The following is an 18,661-nucleotide window of genomic DNA, read 5'->3' as shown; positions in this document are numbered from 1 at the left end:
CACAATTAAATCATTGACTAATTTTAAGTTCTGTGTTGTTTTTATATTTTAATGCTGCAGTAGTTAATAAATGCATTCATTAATAAATTAATAACTACATGATGGAATGCAGAATTAAAGTAAATGCATCAATAGCACCAATAAACCAAATGAAGAAATTAATGAAAAGAATTCATTTAATTAAGACTTTTTTATATTGACTAAAGTGTGTGTATGTGAATATAAAAAAGGGGTCCATTTAAACAAAATCTTTAACAGGGTTCCTGATGAATCTGTCACCCAAAAAGCTTTTCTTAAACTGTCCCGGAATACACAGAGCTCCTCCGTAGTCTTCTCTCCTACACGAAACCACTTTTTATTAAAGTGTATTTATTGAACATGCATTCCGATTTCAACCATTAAATTGCAACAGTTGCCTTTTTATTTATTTATTTATTTTTTTTATGTTGGGTACAGAGTCGTTATGAATACGTTACACTAAAAAAAGATCCACACAGAACTTCTTGAATTTATTGCAAGAACTTTATTTATGCATGTATTTATCGGCTCATTCATTTCTGTTTTTAGTGCATCTTTTGGTTGATTCCATGATCAAATCAGGTAATATAATTATTTAAAAAAACAGACCTAGATTAAAGCTGTAGTCGGTGGCCAGCGGTATATAAGCTGTGATATGAGCTGTATTTCCACATTGAGAAGTTTAAGTGGTGCATCCCTCATTTTCCAGGAGGTTGCTTAATCTGCTCAGTCCGATGTATCTATCCCTGTTGTTGTTGTTATCTTGACTCTCCTCCTGCGTAGGCCAGTACTCCAACCAACTGCTCGTTCTGATCGTGTAGTGCCAACTGACGAGACAAAAAAGGAGTTTGGATTTAGATATGAAAATGCAAAATATTCAGACCTTTTAAATAATTACAGAACAGTGATCTTTTGTTTGTGAACAAAAAAACCCCCTTTTTTAATGACTACTGTTCTCAAACTAGACTGCAGTGAGGTAACTTACAGAATGATTCTGAACAAATTATTGTCTGGGATGGATTGACTCTCTGTGTTTTGCTCTTATTGCATGTAATAGGAAGAACAAGATAATATCATCAACCAACACATTTGTTCACTGCATGAGAATCATAATAAATAGAGAAATTTGTGTGTAGCTTGACCTTAAGTGTGTGTATGTATGTATGTATGTATGTATGTATATATACATATATATATATATATATATATATATATATATATATATATATATATATATATATATATATATATACATACATACATACACACACATACATATACATATATATACAGTGGAACCCGGTTATGTCAACGGCGTAGGGGACGCAAAAAGCGTAGAGATAACCGATAATCGAGATAAATGAAAACCTTGAAATTTCTTTATGTACATGATGTGCGTTAATAATGTGCATGCACGTGTTTATGGAGGTTTTTTTTACACAACAGCGTTGCTGCGATTTGTTTGATGAAGGCATGCTATAAAAATGTACATACATGTTTGCTAACAACAAAAGGCACATGTGCACCAACTAATAGCAGAGATTTACCAGTATACAATACAAACCAACGTCGATTCTTAAAACAAACCTTTATTATATTCTCCAACATTGCAAACACAAAGATCGCTCACAAATATATATATATATATATATATATATATATATATATATATATATATATATATATATATATATATATATATATATATATACACACAAACTCTAGTTAAACTCTGCAATAACACTCAAAGGCCAAAGGAATGTGTAATTACAGTGTAATTACAGAAGGAGGTGAAGTGGCTGGTGCTATAGTGCAGTCAGAACAGCATAGAGCTAAACACTGAAAACTGTGGAGATGATAGTGGACTTTAGGAAACACCCCTTAAATATGCTCCCCCTCACAATATCTATCAGCCCGGTGTCATCTGTGGAGAACTTCAAGACCTGAAATGGGAGTCCAACAAAAAGTGCATTCTCAAAAAGGCCCAGCAGAGGAGGTACTTTTTTTTACACCAATTAATGCAGTGTTTTTCAACCTTTTTTAAACCACGGTACACTTTTTTCCATTAAAAAAAATCACAAGGCACACCAGAAAACAAAAATATAAAAAAAACCCACTGTAGCTTAATACAGTAGATATAATGACAATATAGCAGTCAGGTTTTAAAGCTGAACTCACACAGATATGTTGTGGAAAATAGGATCAATGTCAAAAGAGCTTTGTTTGACAGAATGGGGAACTCCTTGGCAGCAGTTAGCCAAAAACTGTCCAAAGGTAGATCACCAAAGTTTAACTTTAAACAACGGTTTTGTCTCAGTTCAGTTAGTTCCTCCAGCTCCTGCAAAGTCATGTCCTTTCCAAAAGCTGTTGAGGAGCTATATGGATCCCGAATCATCTTTGTTTTCTTTTGACCTCCACTCATACTATGGCCTTCATCTGGGTTTGATTTTTGTCCAGGGACCAGTTCGGAGTTAACATTTTTCCTTTTTAAAAACTTCTCCATTACAGTCACCATAGTCCCGCTAGCCACAATACTGATACCGCTGCCTGTCGCATGCATGCGTCACTAATTCTCTTGTCTCAAAGCACAATCAATCAACAATACAGTCAAAAGCTTACCTGTTGCCACCTAATGATATGGAAAAGTTAAACATATTTCATGGTTTGAAGCAGCAACAAAACAGCAAAAAAAAAAATTGTTGATCCCCTGCCCAGTCACCAGGACTTGTACCATAAAAGAACCAGAAACCGGCAGGAAAAATCACTACTGACTCCTTTGCACCCTGAACACAACATCTTTCAGCTCCTTTCTTCTTGCAGGTGCTACAGAACTCTGTTTCCCAAAACTGCCAGACACAGGAACAGTTTCTTTCCCCAGGCAATCAGCAAAGTTCTAAAGTAACGATCATACCTAATGCATAATACTGTTATTTGCACTAAATGCACTCTCACACTTTATGTACATTACTGATCTCTCATATAATCTCCATTCCTATTTAATACTCATACTTTCAATATTGTGTCGTATAGCCTGTTCCATCCAAGCTGAATGTATATGTCAGGGGACAGCCTGCCACGCCATTCCCCAGCTCCACACACACACGTAGTCTGTCCCATCATACTAAGTATCGGCACCTGCGGCTCGTTATCTACAGCCCTACATAAACCCCTCTCCTGCTCTCACTCACCGTCAGTTCTACTACTTCACGTATAGGAACATTGTGACCCAGCTACACACCTTCCACCTTCCTGTGGATGTCCACCACGGTCTCTAGTCCTTCAGAGACCACTCGGTTCTTCCTCTCCAAGAACCGCTTTACTCAGTGTTCAGCATTTCTGTTGTTTTCTTTTCTGTTGCATCCTACTTCAGTAAAACCCTTTTCACTACCCTGAGTTTTTGCTTCAGTCACTTCGCAACCGTGACAGAAGAACTGACCTTACCAAACAGAAGGAGTAAGAAAGAACCACGCAGCCTTACCGATGGAACCTCTCTTCTTGAGAGCTCATCGGAGCGCTCCGGCTGCGGTCGCCGCTAACCCGGTTCACCGAGCTCCACCTCCGCACCTCCGCCACCTTCTAACAACCCGATGGCTCTCCGACCTCCTTCTCCGGGATGCGGCTGAATGCCGCGCTTCCTACCCAGGTAGAGCTATTCATCGCCATGCAGCCGCACCGCCGTCTCCGACCGCCAAGATCGCCTTTCTGATCTCGCTGCTATCCGGAAGAGCTCTCGCGTGGGCCCGCGCGCTATGGAGCGCAAATAGCGTAGCTCTCGCCTCCTTCGCGGCGTTCACTACGCACGTAACGGAGGTTTTCTGCACGGAACAGGAGCGCTAAACAACGGATGAACTCCTGCATCTCCACCAAGGAGCAGACGGCGTGGCGGAATACAACCTTCGTTTCCGCACTCTAGCGGCCTCCAGTGGTTGGAATGAGAATGCACTGTTAAGCGTATATCGGCAAGGTCTGAATCCGGCTATTCGAATGGCAATGGCCACCCATGTTGATGCGGTGGGACTAGAGACCTTTATACAACGTTCCATATTGGTCTCACAACATCTATCTGCCTGTTCCATGCCGGATTCCACGCCTCCCACTGCATTGGCTGCTGCATCAGGGACTACCCCCGAACCCATGCAGTTGGGGTTTCAGCGTCTGTCTAGGAGAGAGAGAGAGAGATGCCGAACCACCGGGGCCTGTCCGTACTGTGGTAATCCAGGTCACTCCCTTCCACAGTGCACCGTTCGACCCCAACGCGCTGAGGTGAGCAATATCGCCTTTCCCTCTGGAATTTCTCAGTTAACCACACTTTCTGTAACCCTTCTCGGTCCTAACACCCGCCTTTCCACCTCCGCTCTAGCCGACTCAGGTTCTGCCGGGAACTTCATCTCCCAGGCATGCCTAGACCAGCTCCAGCTACGCCGGGAGCGGGGACACCACGATCTGGCCGTCCAGACTATCCAAGGACGCCCACTTGGACAAGGCTGGATTAAATACTGCGCTCCCGTCATCACCCTCCAGATCGGCCTGTTCCATCAAGAACGTATACAGTTCCTGGTCCTGGAAAACTCTACAGTGAACATCATCCTGGGGCGTCCATGGCTGATTAAACACTCACCTCGGTGTTCCTGGAGCCCTTGTGACGTCCTCGAATGGAGTCCCTGGTGCCACAGACACTGTCTCCATGGTCTTCCCACTCCACTCAACAGAAGGGTGACCATAGCCGCCACACGATTCGAAAACTACCCTACACCCTCTCAGACGGAGATCCCGCCTGAATACTACGAGTTCGAGGATGTGTTCAATGAACAAGCCGCAACCCGACTACCTCCTCACCGACCTTGTACCATAAAAGAACCAGAAACCGGCAGGAAAAATCACTACTGACTCCTTTGCACCCTGAACACAACATCTTTCAGCTCCTTTCTTCTTGCAGGTGCTACAGAACTCTGTTTCCCAAAACTGCCAGACACAGGAACAGTTTCTTTCCCCAGGCAATCAGCAAAGTTCTAAAGTAACGATCATACCTAATGCATAATACTGTTATTTGCACTAAATGCACTCTCACACTTTATGTACATTACTGATCTCTCATATAATCTCCATTCCTATTTAATACTCATACTTTCAATATTGTGTCGTATAGCCTGTTCCATCCAAGCTGAATGTATATGTCAGGGGACAGCCTGCCACGCCATTCCCCAGCTCCACACACACACGTAGTCTGTCCCATCATACTAAGTATCGGCACCTGCGGCTCGTTATCTACAGCCCTACATAAACCCTCTCCTGCTCTCACTCACCGTCAGTTCTACTACTTCACGTATAGGAACATTGTGACCCAGCTACACACCTTCCACCTTCCTGTGGATGTCCACCACGGTCTCTAGTCCTTCAGAGACCACTCGGTTCTTCCTCTCCGAAGAACCGTTTTACTCAGTGTTCAGCATTTCTGTTGTTTTCTTTTCTGTTGCATCCTACTTCAGTAAAAACCCTTTTTCACTACCCTGGAGTTTTTGCTTCAGTCACTTCGCAACCGTGACAGAAGAACTGACCTTACCAAACAGAAGGAGTAAGAAAGAACCACGCAGCCTTACCGATGGAACCTCTCTTCTTCGAGAGCTCATCGGAGCGCTCCGGGCTGCGGTCGCCGCTAACCCGGTTCACCGAGCTCCACCTCCGGCACCTCCGCCACCTTCTAACAACCCGATGGCTCTCCCGACCTCCTTCTCCGGGGATGCGGCTGAATGCCGCGGCTTCCTACTCCAGGTAGAGCTATTCATCGCCATGCAGCCGCACCGCTTCGTCTCCGACCGCGCGAAGATCGCCTTTCTGATCTCGCTGCTATCCGGAAGAGCTCTCGCGTGGGCCCGCGCGCTATGGAGCGCAAATAGCGTAGCTCTCGCCTCCTTCGCGGCGTTCACTACGCACGTAACGGAGGTTTTCTGCACGGGAACAGGAGCGCTAAACAACGCGGATGAACTCCTGCATCTCCACCAAGGAGCAGACGGCGTGGCGGAATACAACCTTCGTTTCCGCACTCTAGCGGCCTCCAGTGGTTGGAATGAGAATGCACTGTTAAGCGTATATCGGCAAGGTCTGAATCCGGCTATTCGAATGGCAATGGCCACCCATGTTGATGCGGTGGGACTAGAGACCTTTATACAACGTTCCATATTGGTCTCACAACATCTATCTGCCTGTTCCATGCCGGATTCCACGCCTCCCACTGCATTGGCTGCTGCATCAGGGACTACCCCCGAACCCATGCAGTTGGGGTTTCAGCGTCTGTCTAGGAGAGAGAGAGAGATGCCGAACCACCGGGCCTGTCCGTACTGTGGTAATCCAGGTCACTCCTTCCACAGTGCACCGCTCGACCCCAACGCTGAGGTGAGCAATATCGCCTTTCCCTCTGGAATTTCTCAGTTAACCACACTTTCTGTAACCCTTCTCGGTCCTAACACCCGCCTTTCCACCTCCGCTCTAGCCGACTCAGGTTCTGCCGGGAACTTCATCTCCCAGGCATGCCTAGACCAGCTCCAGCTACGCCGGGAGCGGGGACACCACGATCTGGCCGTCCAGACTATCCAAGGACGCCCACTTGGACAAGGCTGGATTAAATACTGCGCTCCCGTCATCACCCTCCAGATCGGCCTGTTCCATCAAGAACGTATACAGTTCCTGGTCCTGGAAAACTCTACAGTGAACATCATCCTGGGGCGTCCATGGCTGATTAAACACTCACCTCGGTGTTCCTGGAGCCCTTGTGACGTCCTCGAATGGAGTCCCTGGTGCCACAGACACTGTCTCCATGGTCTTCCCACTCCACTCAACAGAAGGGTGACCATGGCCGCCACACGAGTCGAAAACTACCCTACACCCTCTCAGACGGAGATCCCGCCTGAATACTACGAGTTCGAGGATGTGTTCAACGAACAAGCCGCAACCCGACTACCTCCTCACCGACCCTGGGATTGTGCCATCGATCTGGCTGCTGGAGCTAAACTCCCGAAGGGCCGGATCTATCCCCTGTCCGTTCCTGAACGCACATCCATGGAACAATACATCCAGCAGGCCCTCGACCAGGGCTTTATCACCCCGTCCTTCTCTCCCGCTGCCTCGAGCTTCTTCTTCGTAGCCAAGAAGGATGGGGCCTCCGCCTTGTATCGACTATCGGGGCCTCAATGCCCTCATCACTCCTCTCCCTTATCCGCTCCCGCTTGTCCCTGCCGCATTAGAGGACCTCCGTGAGGCATGCTACTTCACCAAGCTAGACCTCAGGAGTGCCTACAACCTCGTGCGGATTCGTAAAGGAGATGAGTGGAAGATTGCCTTCATCACTCCCGCTGGTCACTACGAGTACCGGGTCATGCCGTACGGCCTTTCCATCTCACCGGCTGTGTTCCAGGGCTTCATGAATGAGGTGTTCAGACCACTCCTACACCGATCCGTAATCGTCTACATCGATGACATTCTAGTCTACTCCCGGACGCTTAGGGAACATCACAACCACGTGACCCAAGTGTTGGAGCTCCTGCGAAAACACCAGCTATACCTGAACCTCCCTAAGTGTGAGTTCCACCAAACCCGGGTCCAGTTCCTCGGCTATGTGATCAGCGCCAAGGGAATCCAAATGGACAAGAAGAAAGTGCAGGCAGTGCAGGAATGGCCGCCCCCCCGCTCTGTAAAGGAGTTACAGAGGTTCCTGGGGTTTGCGAACTTCTACCGGCTCTTCATACGGGGTTTTAGTCAGGTCACAGCCCTGCTTACCTCCCTCCTCAGGGGCAAACCCAAAGAACTGCCCTGGACGTCCGAGGCAGAAGAGGCATTCCGGGAGCTCCGGGAGCGGTTCTGCGCAGCTCCACTGCTCAATCACCCGAACCCGGAACGCCCCTTTGTCGTGGAGGTGGACACATCATCCAACGGGGTTGGGGCTACCCTCTCCCAGCACTCCGGGACCCCGCCGACTTCACCCTGTGCCTACTTCTCAAGAAACTGTCCTCACGAACAGAACTACGATATAGGAACCGGGAACTCCTCGCCGTTAAACTGGCACTCGAGGAGTGGAGACACTGGCTAGAGGGAGCTAAACATCCGTTCATGGTGATCACCGACCACAAGAACCTGCAGTACCTCAGAGAGGCCAAGAGGCTAAACCCCTGGCAAGCCCGATGGGCCCTGTTCTTCACCCGGTTCAACTACACCCTGACCTACCGTCCGGGGTCCAAGAACGGCAAGGCCGACGCCCTTTCCCGCATCTACGGTCCGGATGAACCTATTGAACCAGAGCCAATCATTCCTCCCGAGTTGTTCGTATGCCCCATCGTGTGGAACCTGGAGGAAGAAATCCGCTCGGCCACAAGCCAGGAGCCCGCACCCTCCGGGTGCCTGGAAGGCAGGACGTTCGTCCCCACAGCCTGCCGTCCCGCATTGTTGAGCTTCATCCATGACACTCCCGGGACTAACCACCCAGGACGCCAGGGTACCCTACTCCTCCTCCAAGCCCGGTTCTGGTGGCCCAACATGCACAGGGATGTGGCACGTTATGTCCAGGGCTGCCCGACCTGTGCCATGTCCAAGGTCCCGCGCCACCTACCCGTGGGTAAGCTGGTCCCGCTTATGATCCCGGAACGGCCCTGGTCCCACATAGGCATCGACTTTGTTACAGACCTGCCACGGTCTGAAGGTCACACCTGCGTACTCGTGGCGGTGGATCGATTCTCCAAAGCCTGCCGCCTCATACCTATCCCTGGTCTGCTCACCGCCCTGGAGACCGCCGAAGCTCTCTTTCAGCATGTGTTTCGGAACTTCGGCCTCCCGGAAGAGATAGTGTCAGACCGCGGACCGCAGTTCACGTCACCCGTCTGGAGGGCGTTCTTCCGCCTTCTCGGCGTGGCGGTCAACCTATCGTCCGGCTATCATCCTCAGTCCAACGGGCAGACCGAGAGGAAGATCCAGGAGTTGGGGCGCTACCTACGGTCGTACTGCCATGAGGATCAGACGGAGTGGAGCCGATTCCTGCCTTGGGCGGAGTACGCCCAGAACTCCCTACGGCAGAACACCACCGGTTTGACCCCGTTTCAATGCGTGCTGGGGTACCAGCCCCCCTTGTTCCCGTGGTCGGACGAGCCGTCCAACGTCCCTGCCGTTGACTACTGGTTCCGGAAGAGCGTCCGGGTGTGGGAGTCGGCACACACCCAGCTCCGTCGAGCCCGTGATGACACGCGACGACATGCCGATGCACGTCGGCTGGAGTCTCCCTCCTACCATGCAGGAGACAGAGTGTGGCTTTCCATGAGGGACCTACGGCTCCGTCTACCGTGCAGGAAACTAAGCCCCCGGTTCATTGGGCCATTCCGGGTCATTCGCCAGGTCAACGAGGTCTCCTACCAACTCGACCACCCTCCTCGGTACCGGATCCACCCCGTGTTTCACGTGTCCCTTCAGGTGGGCAGGGATCCTCCGCTGCCGGACATCCTAGGCCAGCCCTCAGTGTACGCGGTGCACGAGGTGCTCGATTCGCGCCGGAGGGGCCGTGTGCTAGAGTACCTGGTCGACTGGGAAGGGTTCGGTCCGGAGGAACGCTCGTGGGTGCCCAGGCAGGACGTCCTGGACCCGGCTCTCTTGGTGGACTTTCACGCAGCTCATCCGCTCCGTCCGGGGCCCCGGGGTCGGGGTCGCCCCAGGCGCCGTTCCCGGGCGTCAGGTGCCGCCCCTGGGGGGGGTGATGTCAGGGGACAGCCTGCCACACCATTCCCCAGCTTCACACACACACGTAGTCTGTCCCCATCATACTAAGTATCGGCACCTGCGGCTCGTTATCTACAGCCCTACATAAACCCCTCTCCTGCTCTCACTCACCGTCAGTTCTACTACTTCACGTATAGGAACATTGTGACCCAGCTACACACCTTCCACCTTCCTGTGGATGTCCACCACGGTCTCTAGTCCTTTAGAGAACGCTCGGTTCTTCCTCTCCGAAGTTTGTTTTACTCAGTGTTCAGCATTTCTGTTGTTTTCTTTTCTGTTGCATCCTACTTCAGTAAAAACCCTTTTTCACTACCCTGGAGTTTTTGCTTCAGTCACTTCGCAACCGTGACAGTATAGTATTATTTATATCCTCATAAATAAAAAGGATTGAAAAATTGTACTAACTGAAATTGAGGAAAATGTCAGCCAGCCGCTCGAACATTTCCACGGTCACGAACCGCTTCCGGTTCAGCGCCAGTTATTGCTTTTTTCAGTATAAACCCAGCGTGTGCTTCTACTACGTGGTCAAAAGTATTCGGACATATTGCTTTTCCCAATATTAACTCAGTGTGTGCTTCTACTGTGTGTTGAAAGAATATTCGGACATTTTTTTTTTTTCTCAATATTAACCCAGTGTGTGCTTCTGTTGTTTGCTCATAAGTTTTCGGACATGTTGCTTTCCTGCCTGTTCTATCCTTCTCAACCTTTTCTTCTAGTTTAACCCTGTGAGTGCCGCGACTGTGTTTTGTGCTATAGTATTCAGACATTAAATATTTCCTGCCTGTGCAACCCTCCTCTCTCGACTCTTATCGTCTGGAGCATCCTGCATTTGGGTTCTATCATCCACTCACCTAGCCTCGCACCCGAGTCCCTGACAGAAAATCTAAATTATCTGACTTTGAAATGTTGTGAAATAAAAGTCTCCCCAAAGAGAAATACTTTAGTAAAGTACAAATATGCAAAAAAAAGCTACTTTTACTTCGTTACTGTTCACCACTGAACAATTTATTTATTTATGTTGTAGCTGTGGAATTTCTCAAACCTGTGTGTGAAGGTTGAAAGATTGAAGTGGATGAACCCGAGTGTCCTGACTGACTCAATGCACTTGAACCCCACCATTAGGTAAAACTAGAAAACTAACTGTACCCCAGGCCTCCTTTTTTATTGCTCTTGTTAATGAGGAATGAACATTAATCCACACAGTCACAACCCAAAATCAGATACAGGTAAAAGTGAAATGAATCTGGAATTGTACACTCAACAAGGACACATAGGGTATGATGGTCAGAGGTGTTTTGGTAATGTAGTTCAGATAAGATCCTCACCTGTCTTGTATTTTCGTTGGCTCAGGACCCATGATGAGATAGTCCTTGCCTTCCATCAACTTGAGCTTGTCTTTGCAGGCAATGTGAATGTAAAAGTCTCGAGGCTCATTCAGCACTTTTATATCAGTCCCTGAAAAGAAAAAAAAACAAGGAAGACTTGGATAAAAAGATGTGAAGATTTTACAAGGTAAGATATGTTTTATATTTATAAATGATTTACACTTTAACATCAGCAACGTCTCTAGGTTACGTATGTAACTCGAGTTCTCTGAGCGAACGAGACACTGCTTCGAAGCGCTTTTAGAAATCGCCCAAAGTGTTCACGCTCTGAAATAATGTGTGTAATCAGTCAAAAATTGGACGCTGGCCATCACCGGCGAGGTGACGTCACAACCAGGAAGTATAAAACGCACATGGAGTGAGGTAATCGCCAGCTTCTGTAAGGGAGAAGGAAGTGCTGCAAGGATGGCCAATAGTGTCGCTTAGAGTGTGGCTTAGAGACATAGCGTCTCGTTCCCGCAGAGAACTAGGGTTACTAGGGCTTCAAAATGCTTTGGAAACGAGTGTCCAATCACGCCAGACTGACCAGTCCCTGACTAATGTGTATAAGCACAGCTAGGTCGAAGGACAGAGGGGCCAGGAGTGGCACTGCATTTCTGGTTGTGAAACCGGACAAAGGTCAGCAGGGTTGACCAGCCCGCAGCGTTGCAAATGTCTTGGAGGGGTACTCCAGAGGACTAAGCCTTTGAGGCAGCAACTCTAGGGGTAGAGTGAGCTCTGACCCTGAATGGAGTGGGGAGACCAGATAACTTATATGATGATGCAATGGCATCAATGATCCATCTCCTGCTTATTGGCAGGGAGGCCTCTCTTCGGAGGGCCGTAGCCTACGAGCAGTTGGTCAGACTTTCTCCAGGGACCCGTCATATTGACTTGGGTGTCCAGTACTTACTGGGCACAGCCCGTTCAATTTCTCCTGGTCTGTGGCCTGAGAAGGAGGAGGATAAAATGCCTTACAGGTCATGGGTTGACTGAGGGCACTTTGAGGCACAAAAAGGCACTGGCCATACTTGGAGTAAACTCCATGAATGAGGGGGCCACAGAAAAGGCCTGTAAATCTCCTACTCTCTTAAAAGAGCAAATGGCCAACAAGAACGCTGTCTTGATAGAAAGATGCCTCCAAGATACCTCGGCCAGAGGATCGAAGGGGGGCTACGTGGAAGCCCCCAAAATGATGGCCAACCCTTTCGCAAACTGTCCTTGGATAAAATCCATCACTGAGACAACCAGGCAGTGGACAAACAGATTCCCCTGGGCTTGCCGAATCTCTCCCAAATCTGCTCCACCACAAGAGGGTGGAGCCGCCATTAACCCCTGTCTCGACAGTGTGTTTATTGCTTCGTTCAAACCGACCTGGGATGTGAGCTGTTATCACTGAGAGGAGCTTCCCCTGGTCCTACAGTAGAATCTAGTGTGCCAGCCTGTACAGGGAGCATGAGCGCAGATGATTGATGTAAGAAACCACAGAGGTGTTGTCCGTACAGATCAGCAGGTGGTCATATCTGAGGTCTGGGAGAAAATGCTTCAACGCTAGAAGCACGACCAGCATCTCTAGGCAATTTGTGTGCCAAAGTAAATGGGGCCCTTTCAATAGACCTAGGGGTGAAGCGACCACTCATGGCACCTCCCCACCCCGTGAGGGATGCATCAGTAATTAGCATTACGCAATGACCGGTAACTCCCAATGCAGGGCCCTAAGACAGGAACCCTGGATCTCTCCAAACATCTAAGGCACGTAGGCATGGCTGCATGACCTTGATCATATGGAGGGCATTGCCCTTCCGTGAGAACCCAAGAGTCCTGAGCCACCACTGAAGGGGATTCATGTACAAAAGGCCAAGTGGGATAACACTGGGCGCAAGTGCCATGAACCCTAGCAGTTTCTGAAACAGCTTGACAGTGAGAGGCTGTCCTTCTGTGACCTTCCTGACGGCCATAAGGATGGCAACAATGCAGGCAGGGGAAAGCTGTGTGCACAAAGTAGTCGAATCCCATGAAGGCGAGATAGGTGGTTCTCTGTAATAAAGAAAGCACACTCTTCCCCTCGTTCAGCCGAAACCCCAAAACCTTCAAGTAAGCGAGAATGACATCTCGATGCCTGACCTCTAACTGCTCTAATTGAGTTAATACTGTGAGGAGAAAGGATGGATACAAGAAAGTACACATCCTTTAGATCTACTGTGACAAACCAGTCTTCAGATGTGATTTAAGACATGACCTGCTTAAGGGTCAAAATCCTGAACCTAAGCCTCATAGGTGAGCGTTTCAGCTGACGTAGATCCAAAATAGGACGCAACCCACCGTCCTTTCTGGGATCTATGAAGAAGTACCGGCTATAGAACCCAGACTCTTGTTCTGATTGAGAGACCACCTAAATGGCCTCCTTCCTCAGGAGAGTGTTTACTTCTCATTCCATGACCAGAGCCTGCTTAGTTCCCACCAGAGTGGGAAGAACCCTGTTGAATCGGGGCGGACATGACTCGAAATGAATCGGGTAGCATCGCTCTACATTGGCAGGACCCACAGAGACACGTCTGGCAGAGCTTTCCAGGCTGCCAGAAAGTCTCTTCGGGGTATCGGTCTCTCGAGACTGACCTCTGGTGTGCCTAGAGCTGGGTCAGTGCCCTGAAGCAACTCTAGGAGGCCGCGAGTTCTCTTGGACCATTACGAGACTGGGTGGAGACCGAGGAGAATGCTCCCTGTTGTTGGCCCTGCCCTGAAGCACATTCAGTGCCAGGGTTAACAGACCAGGTCCCTGAGGGGTCTGGAGCAGGGTGGGCACCAGATACTGCAGTGCAGCGCACCCCTTCACAGCCGGATCCCCAGAATCCTAGTCGGGAGTCCTATGTCAGGAGTTTTTCACCGTAGCCCTCTTATTGAAGATGACAGTCTTCAGATGACTCACTTTAAAGGGCTTGGTGCAGAGCGCCATGCAGGACACCTGACAGGGGTATATACAGTGAGGAAAATAAGTATTTGAACACCTTGCTATTTTGCAAGTTCTCCCACTTAGAAATCATGGAGGGGTCTGAAATTGTCATCGTAGGTGCATGTCCACTGTGAGAGACATAATCTAAAAAAGAAAATCCAGAAATCTCAAAGTATGATTTTTTAACTATTTATTTGTATGATACAGCTGCAAATAAGTATTTGAACACCTGAGAAAGTCAATGTTAATATTTGGTACAGTAGCCTTTGTTTGCAATTACAGAGGTCAAACGTTTCCTGTAGTTTTTCACCAGGTTTGCACACACTGCAGGAGGGATTTTGGCCCACTCCTCCTCGCAGATCTTCTCTAGATCAGTCAGGTTTCTGGCCTGTCGCTGAGAAAAACAGAGTTTGAGCTCCCTCCAAAGATTCTCTATTGGGTTTAGGTCTGGAGACTGGCTAGGCCACGCCAGAACCTTGATATGCTTCTTACAGAGCCACTCCTTGGTTATCCTGGCTGTGTGCTTCGGGTCATTGTCATGTTGAAAGACCCAGCCTCGACCCATCTTCAATGCTCTAACTAAGGAGGTTGTTCCCCAAAATCTCGCAATACATGGCCCCGGTCATCCTCTCCTTAATACAGTGCAGTAGCCCTGTCCCATGTGCAGAAAAACACCCCAAAGCATGATGCTACCACCCCCATGCTTGCATGTGTTCTTGGGATGGTACTCATCATTCTTCTTCCTCCAAACACGTTTAGTGGAATTATGACACAAAAGTTCTATTTTGGTACCATCTGACCACATGACTTTCTCCCATGACTCCTCTGGATCATCCAAATGGTCACTGGCAAAATTAAGACGTGCCTGGACATGTGCTGGTTTAAGCAGGGGAACCTTCCGTGCCATGCATGATTTTAAACCATGACGTCTTAGTGTATTACCAACAGTAACCTTGGAAACGGTGGTCCCAGCTCTTTTCAGGTCATTGACCAGCTCCTCCTGTGTGGTTCTGGGCTGATTTCTCACCTTCTTTAGGATCATTGAGACCCCACGAGGTGAGATCTTGCATGGAGCCCCAGTCCGAGGGAGATTGACAGTCATGTTTAGCTTCTTCCATTTTCTAATGATTGCTCCAACAGTGGACCTTTTTTTACCAAGCTGCTTGGCAATTTCCCCGTAGCCCTTTCCAGCCTTGTGGAGGTGTACAGTTTTGTCTCTAGTGTCTTTGGACAGCTCTTTGGTCTTGGCCATGTTAGTAGTTGGATTCTTACTGATTGTATGGGGTGGACAGGTGTCTTTATGCAGCTAACAACATCAAACAGGTGCATCTTATTTAGGATAATAAATGTAGTGGAGGTGGACATTAAATGTAACATCCTTTCAACACCTCAGCATTTGTTAGACACTCACCTTCTTTAATAACTCGTACTATGGTGAAGGTATAGATGTCTGATGAGCGTTCTCTTGTCACCACTTCCAGAGTTGCCTTATAAACTGGGGGAAAAGTGGAAAAACAATTGTAGACCATAATGCTAATTAAAGACGGCAGAATTAGCTGTATGTTGACATTACATTGTATGTTTTGTTACGTAAAGTGTTTTTACTCTTATTTTAAAAATTAATTTGCACATGTTTTTTTATTTGTACTTTTTGACAGAGAGGAAGGCTACATACTAAAGTCCTTGTTGCGGCAGGCTTCTTCAATGCGTAACTTTTCATCTGGGACTGCAGGCCCCTTCAGCTGAGGACAATTTGCTATTAGAATGAAAAAAATATTTTGGGACAGGAAGTTAATTCCAGAAAACAGAAAAAAAAGTTTTTTGCATTTGACCGTGTGTAATATCTCAATGCTTTAAATTGTTCTTTATTTTACAACACTGTATCATTGTATACATTTTTATAAAATTCATTTTGAATTGGCATTCTTTGATTCCTCTTATAACTCGGTCTCGATCTGTCTTTCTTACATTTTATCGTATAATAGGGTTGCTGATATGATACCTGACATTTCCTATCACCGTATCAATTTATTTGAAGAAACACAAATGTACCCATAACTAACTAACATGAAACTTTCTCAATTTTCAAATTTTGGGGAAAAATGTCTCACCAAGTTGCATAACTGTATATTCCCAAACACCAGCCAGCTCTCATTCTATTCTATTTTATTCTATTATATTCTATTTGTACAGTGCTTTTGAAATTTAACAATGTCCTGAAGCAGATTTATAGAATTAAATTCTTTTTAGATACATTTTAGAAACAAATCCCCGTAAGTTTAACCACAATGAGTGAGTCAGTGGCAACGGTGACAAGGGAAAAACTGCAGAAATATGCAGAAAACCTTGAGAGGAAACAGATTTAAAAGGGAAGCCATCCTCATCTGGGTGACACACGTGTCCATTTATTTTAGTCTTTGTTGAGGTTATCAGCTGTTCACTGATGGACATTTGAGTGTAAACCTGCACATGGTAATTGTAATCCTAAGCCAATGTAGCAAACTGTTCATTTTACAGACCAAAATCGTCTTTAAGGTACATGAGTGAACTATCCACAGTAAACTTGTGTATCTTTGGGCTGTTTAAGTGGCCTTTCAAATCACACCATGGGCTACTGCTTGATGAGGATGAAGGCTAACGAGCTTCTCCGAGACACGTGTAACCAAATTCTATCTTTGTTAATGTTTTTGAACCAGGATAGAGTACACTGTTCCTGTTCTGGAATACTAATCCTCTGTTTAAATATGATTCCAGAATTTTCAAATGTTCAGGCTTTTAAACTGATATAAGTATGAAAAGTAAAAGTAGTTGTAACCCAGTGAACATTACTGTATCATTATTCTTGCATGTTTCTATTTTATTCTTATTTTTTTTATTATCATATATACATATTTTGGATATGTTTTAATATCACTTTGTACATATTTAAGAATTTGAATATTGCATGTAGATTGAGTCATTCCCATGATAACCCATGAGGTGTTCTATTTAGTTATGGTGTGGTTTTAATCAGCCAATTAGAATGGACAGAGATCGGAATAGGGGTGGCACCGGATATGGTTTGGGAAAAGAGCATAGTCGGCGCGAGAGATTGAGAGAGAGTGTTTCGGTTTCTTTTCCGCGTTTTAGACTTTTCTGCCTGCGGGAACAAAAAAAGACTGAAGGTTTTCTCTACAATTCTTTTCCATGGAACTTCGGGACGGAGTTGTGTTACAAACCGCCTGAAAAGATTTACGGACCTCTTTGTCGAACCGGGACATCTCCACGTGTTAAAAGTTAGAGGAGGCTGACCTTCCCAAGCTTGGAGTGAGTAGCCATTTTCTGGCGGGAGACGCGTGACTTTTCATCAGCGTCGGACTGCATTCTGGATCCTGCTGAAAGACCGACCAAAACCATTTATCTGTGCGAGTTGGTGAGTTTTTACTGTAGCAGAGTGGAGAAGGGAGTGAGTAAACCGACTGTTCAATGCTAAATTCACCAGTCATTTCTGACTGCCTGTAAGTGCACCACCGTATTTTGGGCCCCAACAAAATCCAAGCGCTTGGTCAAGGACATTTTACACACTTGCAAGGTGAAGGTTTTGTTTTCGGGTATTGTTTTAATTCATATAAGGTGTATTACAGCAACTAGCTGTAACTTTATCCATTTGAGTTCAGTACAAAGCTGTTTCTGATTCTTTTATTCAGTATATAATCTATTGACTATTTTTTTGTTCTTTTGAGCTCTGAGGTTTTTTTTTTCTCTCATACCAAAATAAAATAGTCTTTTGTTTAACTACTTGTTTCATTGTGCATTTGCATTTGATTTGTGTATTTGAATTTGTATTTGAATATGATATTCTTTTAGAGGAAAGCTTCACAACACTAATAGTGTTATTTAGTTGGTTTAAGCGAGAGGGATAGTAAACACCCACTGTTAATTAATTGTTTTTCTTTGTTATTAAACTTTTTGGAGGCACCGTGACATAGATTTATATATTCAGTAACACCTAGATTACAGATAATTCAGCTAACTCACCATCAATCGCTGGAGCCCAGTCCCTGTTGGTTTGCGTGCCGTTACTAGTAGTGTTACATAGTGATCTATAAAAACTCGATGTGAAAAAACTGATGCAGTTCAGTGTTTCAGTCTTCTGCACATCAGATCTTTTTAAAGAAAAAATCTTCTCATTTAACACTCTTTATTTATGTATTCGCTCCAAATAAGTAAGGAAAAAAATTTTGTTTTGAAAATGTAAGTTAAAAGATCCATAAAGTTACTGAGGAACTCAAGAACTTTGAAGATGGATATGGACTGTAAATAATATCAGCAGTCTACTACGATGGCTCAGGACCATCAATTAAATTTAATAACTGCACGCCTTAAAAATGAGGGAACTGTAATGAATGGACGTTTGGCACCACCCAGATGAGGATGAAGTTCTCTTCTGAGTCTGGTTCATCTGGTTTCATCCTCATGTCATCTCAGGTAGTATTTCCTTCACCACAGTTGCGGCTGTCTTGCTTGTTAGGGGCCAACTTCCAAATATAAGGAACAAGCGTATACGTTCTTTTTATAACCACTTTATCTGTGTAAAGCT

The 18,661-nt window shown here is 46.4% G+C and overlaps 1 protein-coding gene across 1 annotated transcript in view; it reads right to left on the bottom strand.

Annotated features, from left to right (window-relative positions):
- Positions 1-503: 503 nt before the first annotated feature.
- Positions 504-18,661, bottom strand: part of LOC124378334 (complement C3-like) — an 88,476-nt gene continuing 70,318 nt past the window's right edge. Inside the window, exons 38-41 of the mRNA XM_046837930.1 lie at positions 15,758-15,838; positions 15,494-15,577; positions 11,094-11,223; positions 504-845 (exon numbers count right to left, since the gene is read on the bottom strand). Of these exons, the coding sequence (XP_046693886.1) occupies positions 701-845; positions 11,094-11,223; positions 15,494-15,577; positions 15,758-15,838 (440 nt within the window). The 3' untranslated portion in view covers positions 504-700. The remainder of the gene's footprint in view (positions 846-11,093; positions 11,224-15,493; positions 15,578-15,757; positions 15,839-18,661) is intronic.

Source organism: Silurus meridionalis, chromosome 24, assembly GCF_014805685.1.
Source record: "Silurus meridionalis isolate SWU-2019-XX chromosome 24, ASM1480568v1, whole genome shotgun sequence".
Taxonomy (NCBI): domain Eukaryota; kingdom Metazoa; phylum Chordata; class Actinopteri; order Siluriformes; family Siluridae; genus Silurus; species Silurus meridionalis.
The sequence above is the reverse complement of the archived record's forward strand: the minus strand, read 5'-3'. Positions and strand labels throughout refer to the sequence as shown.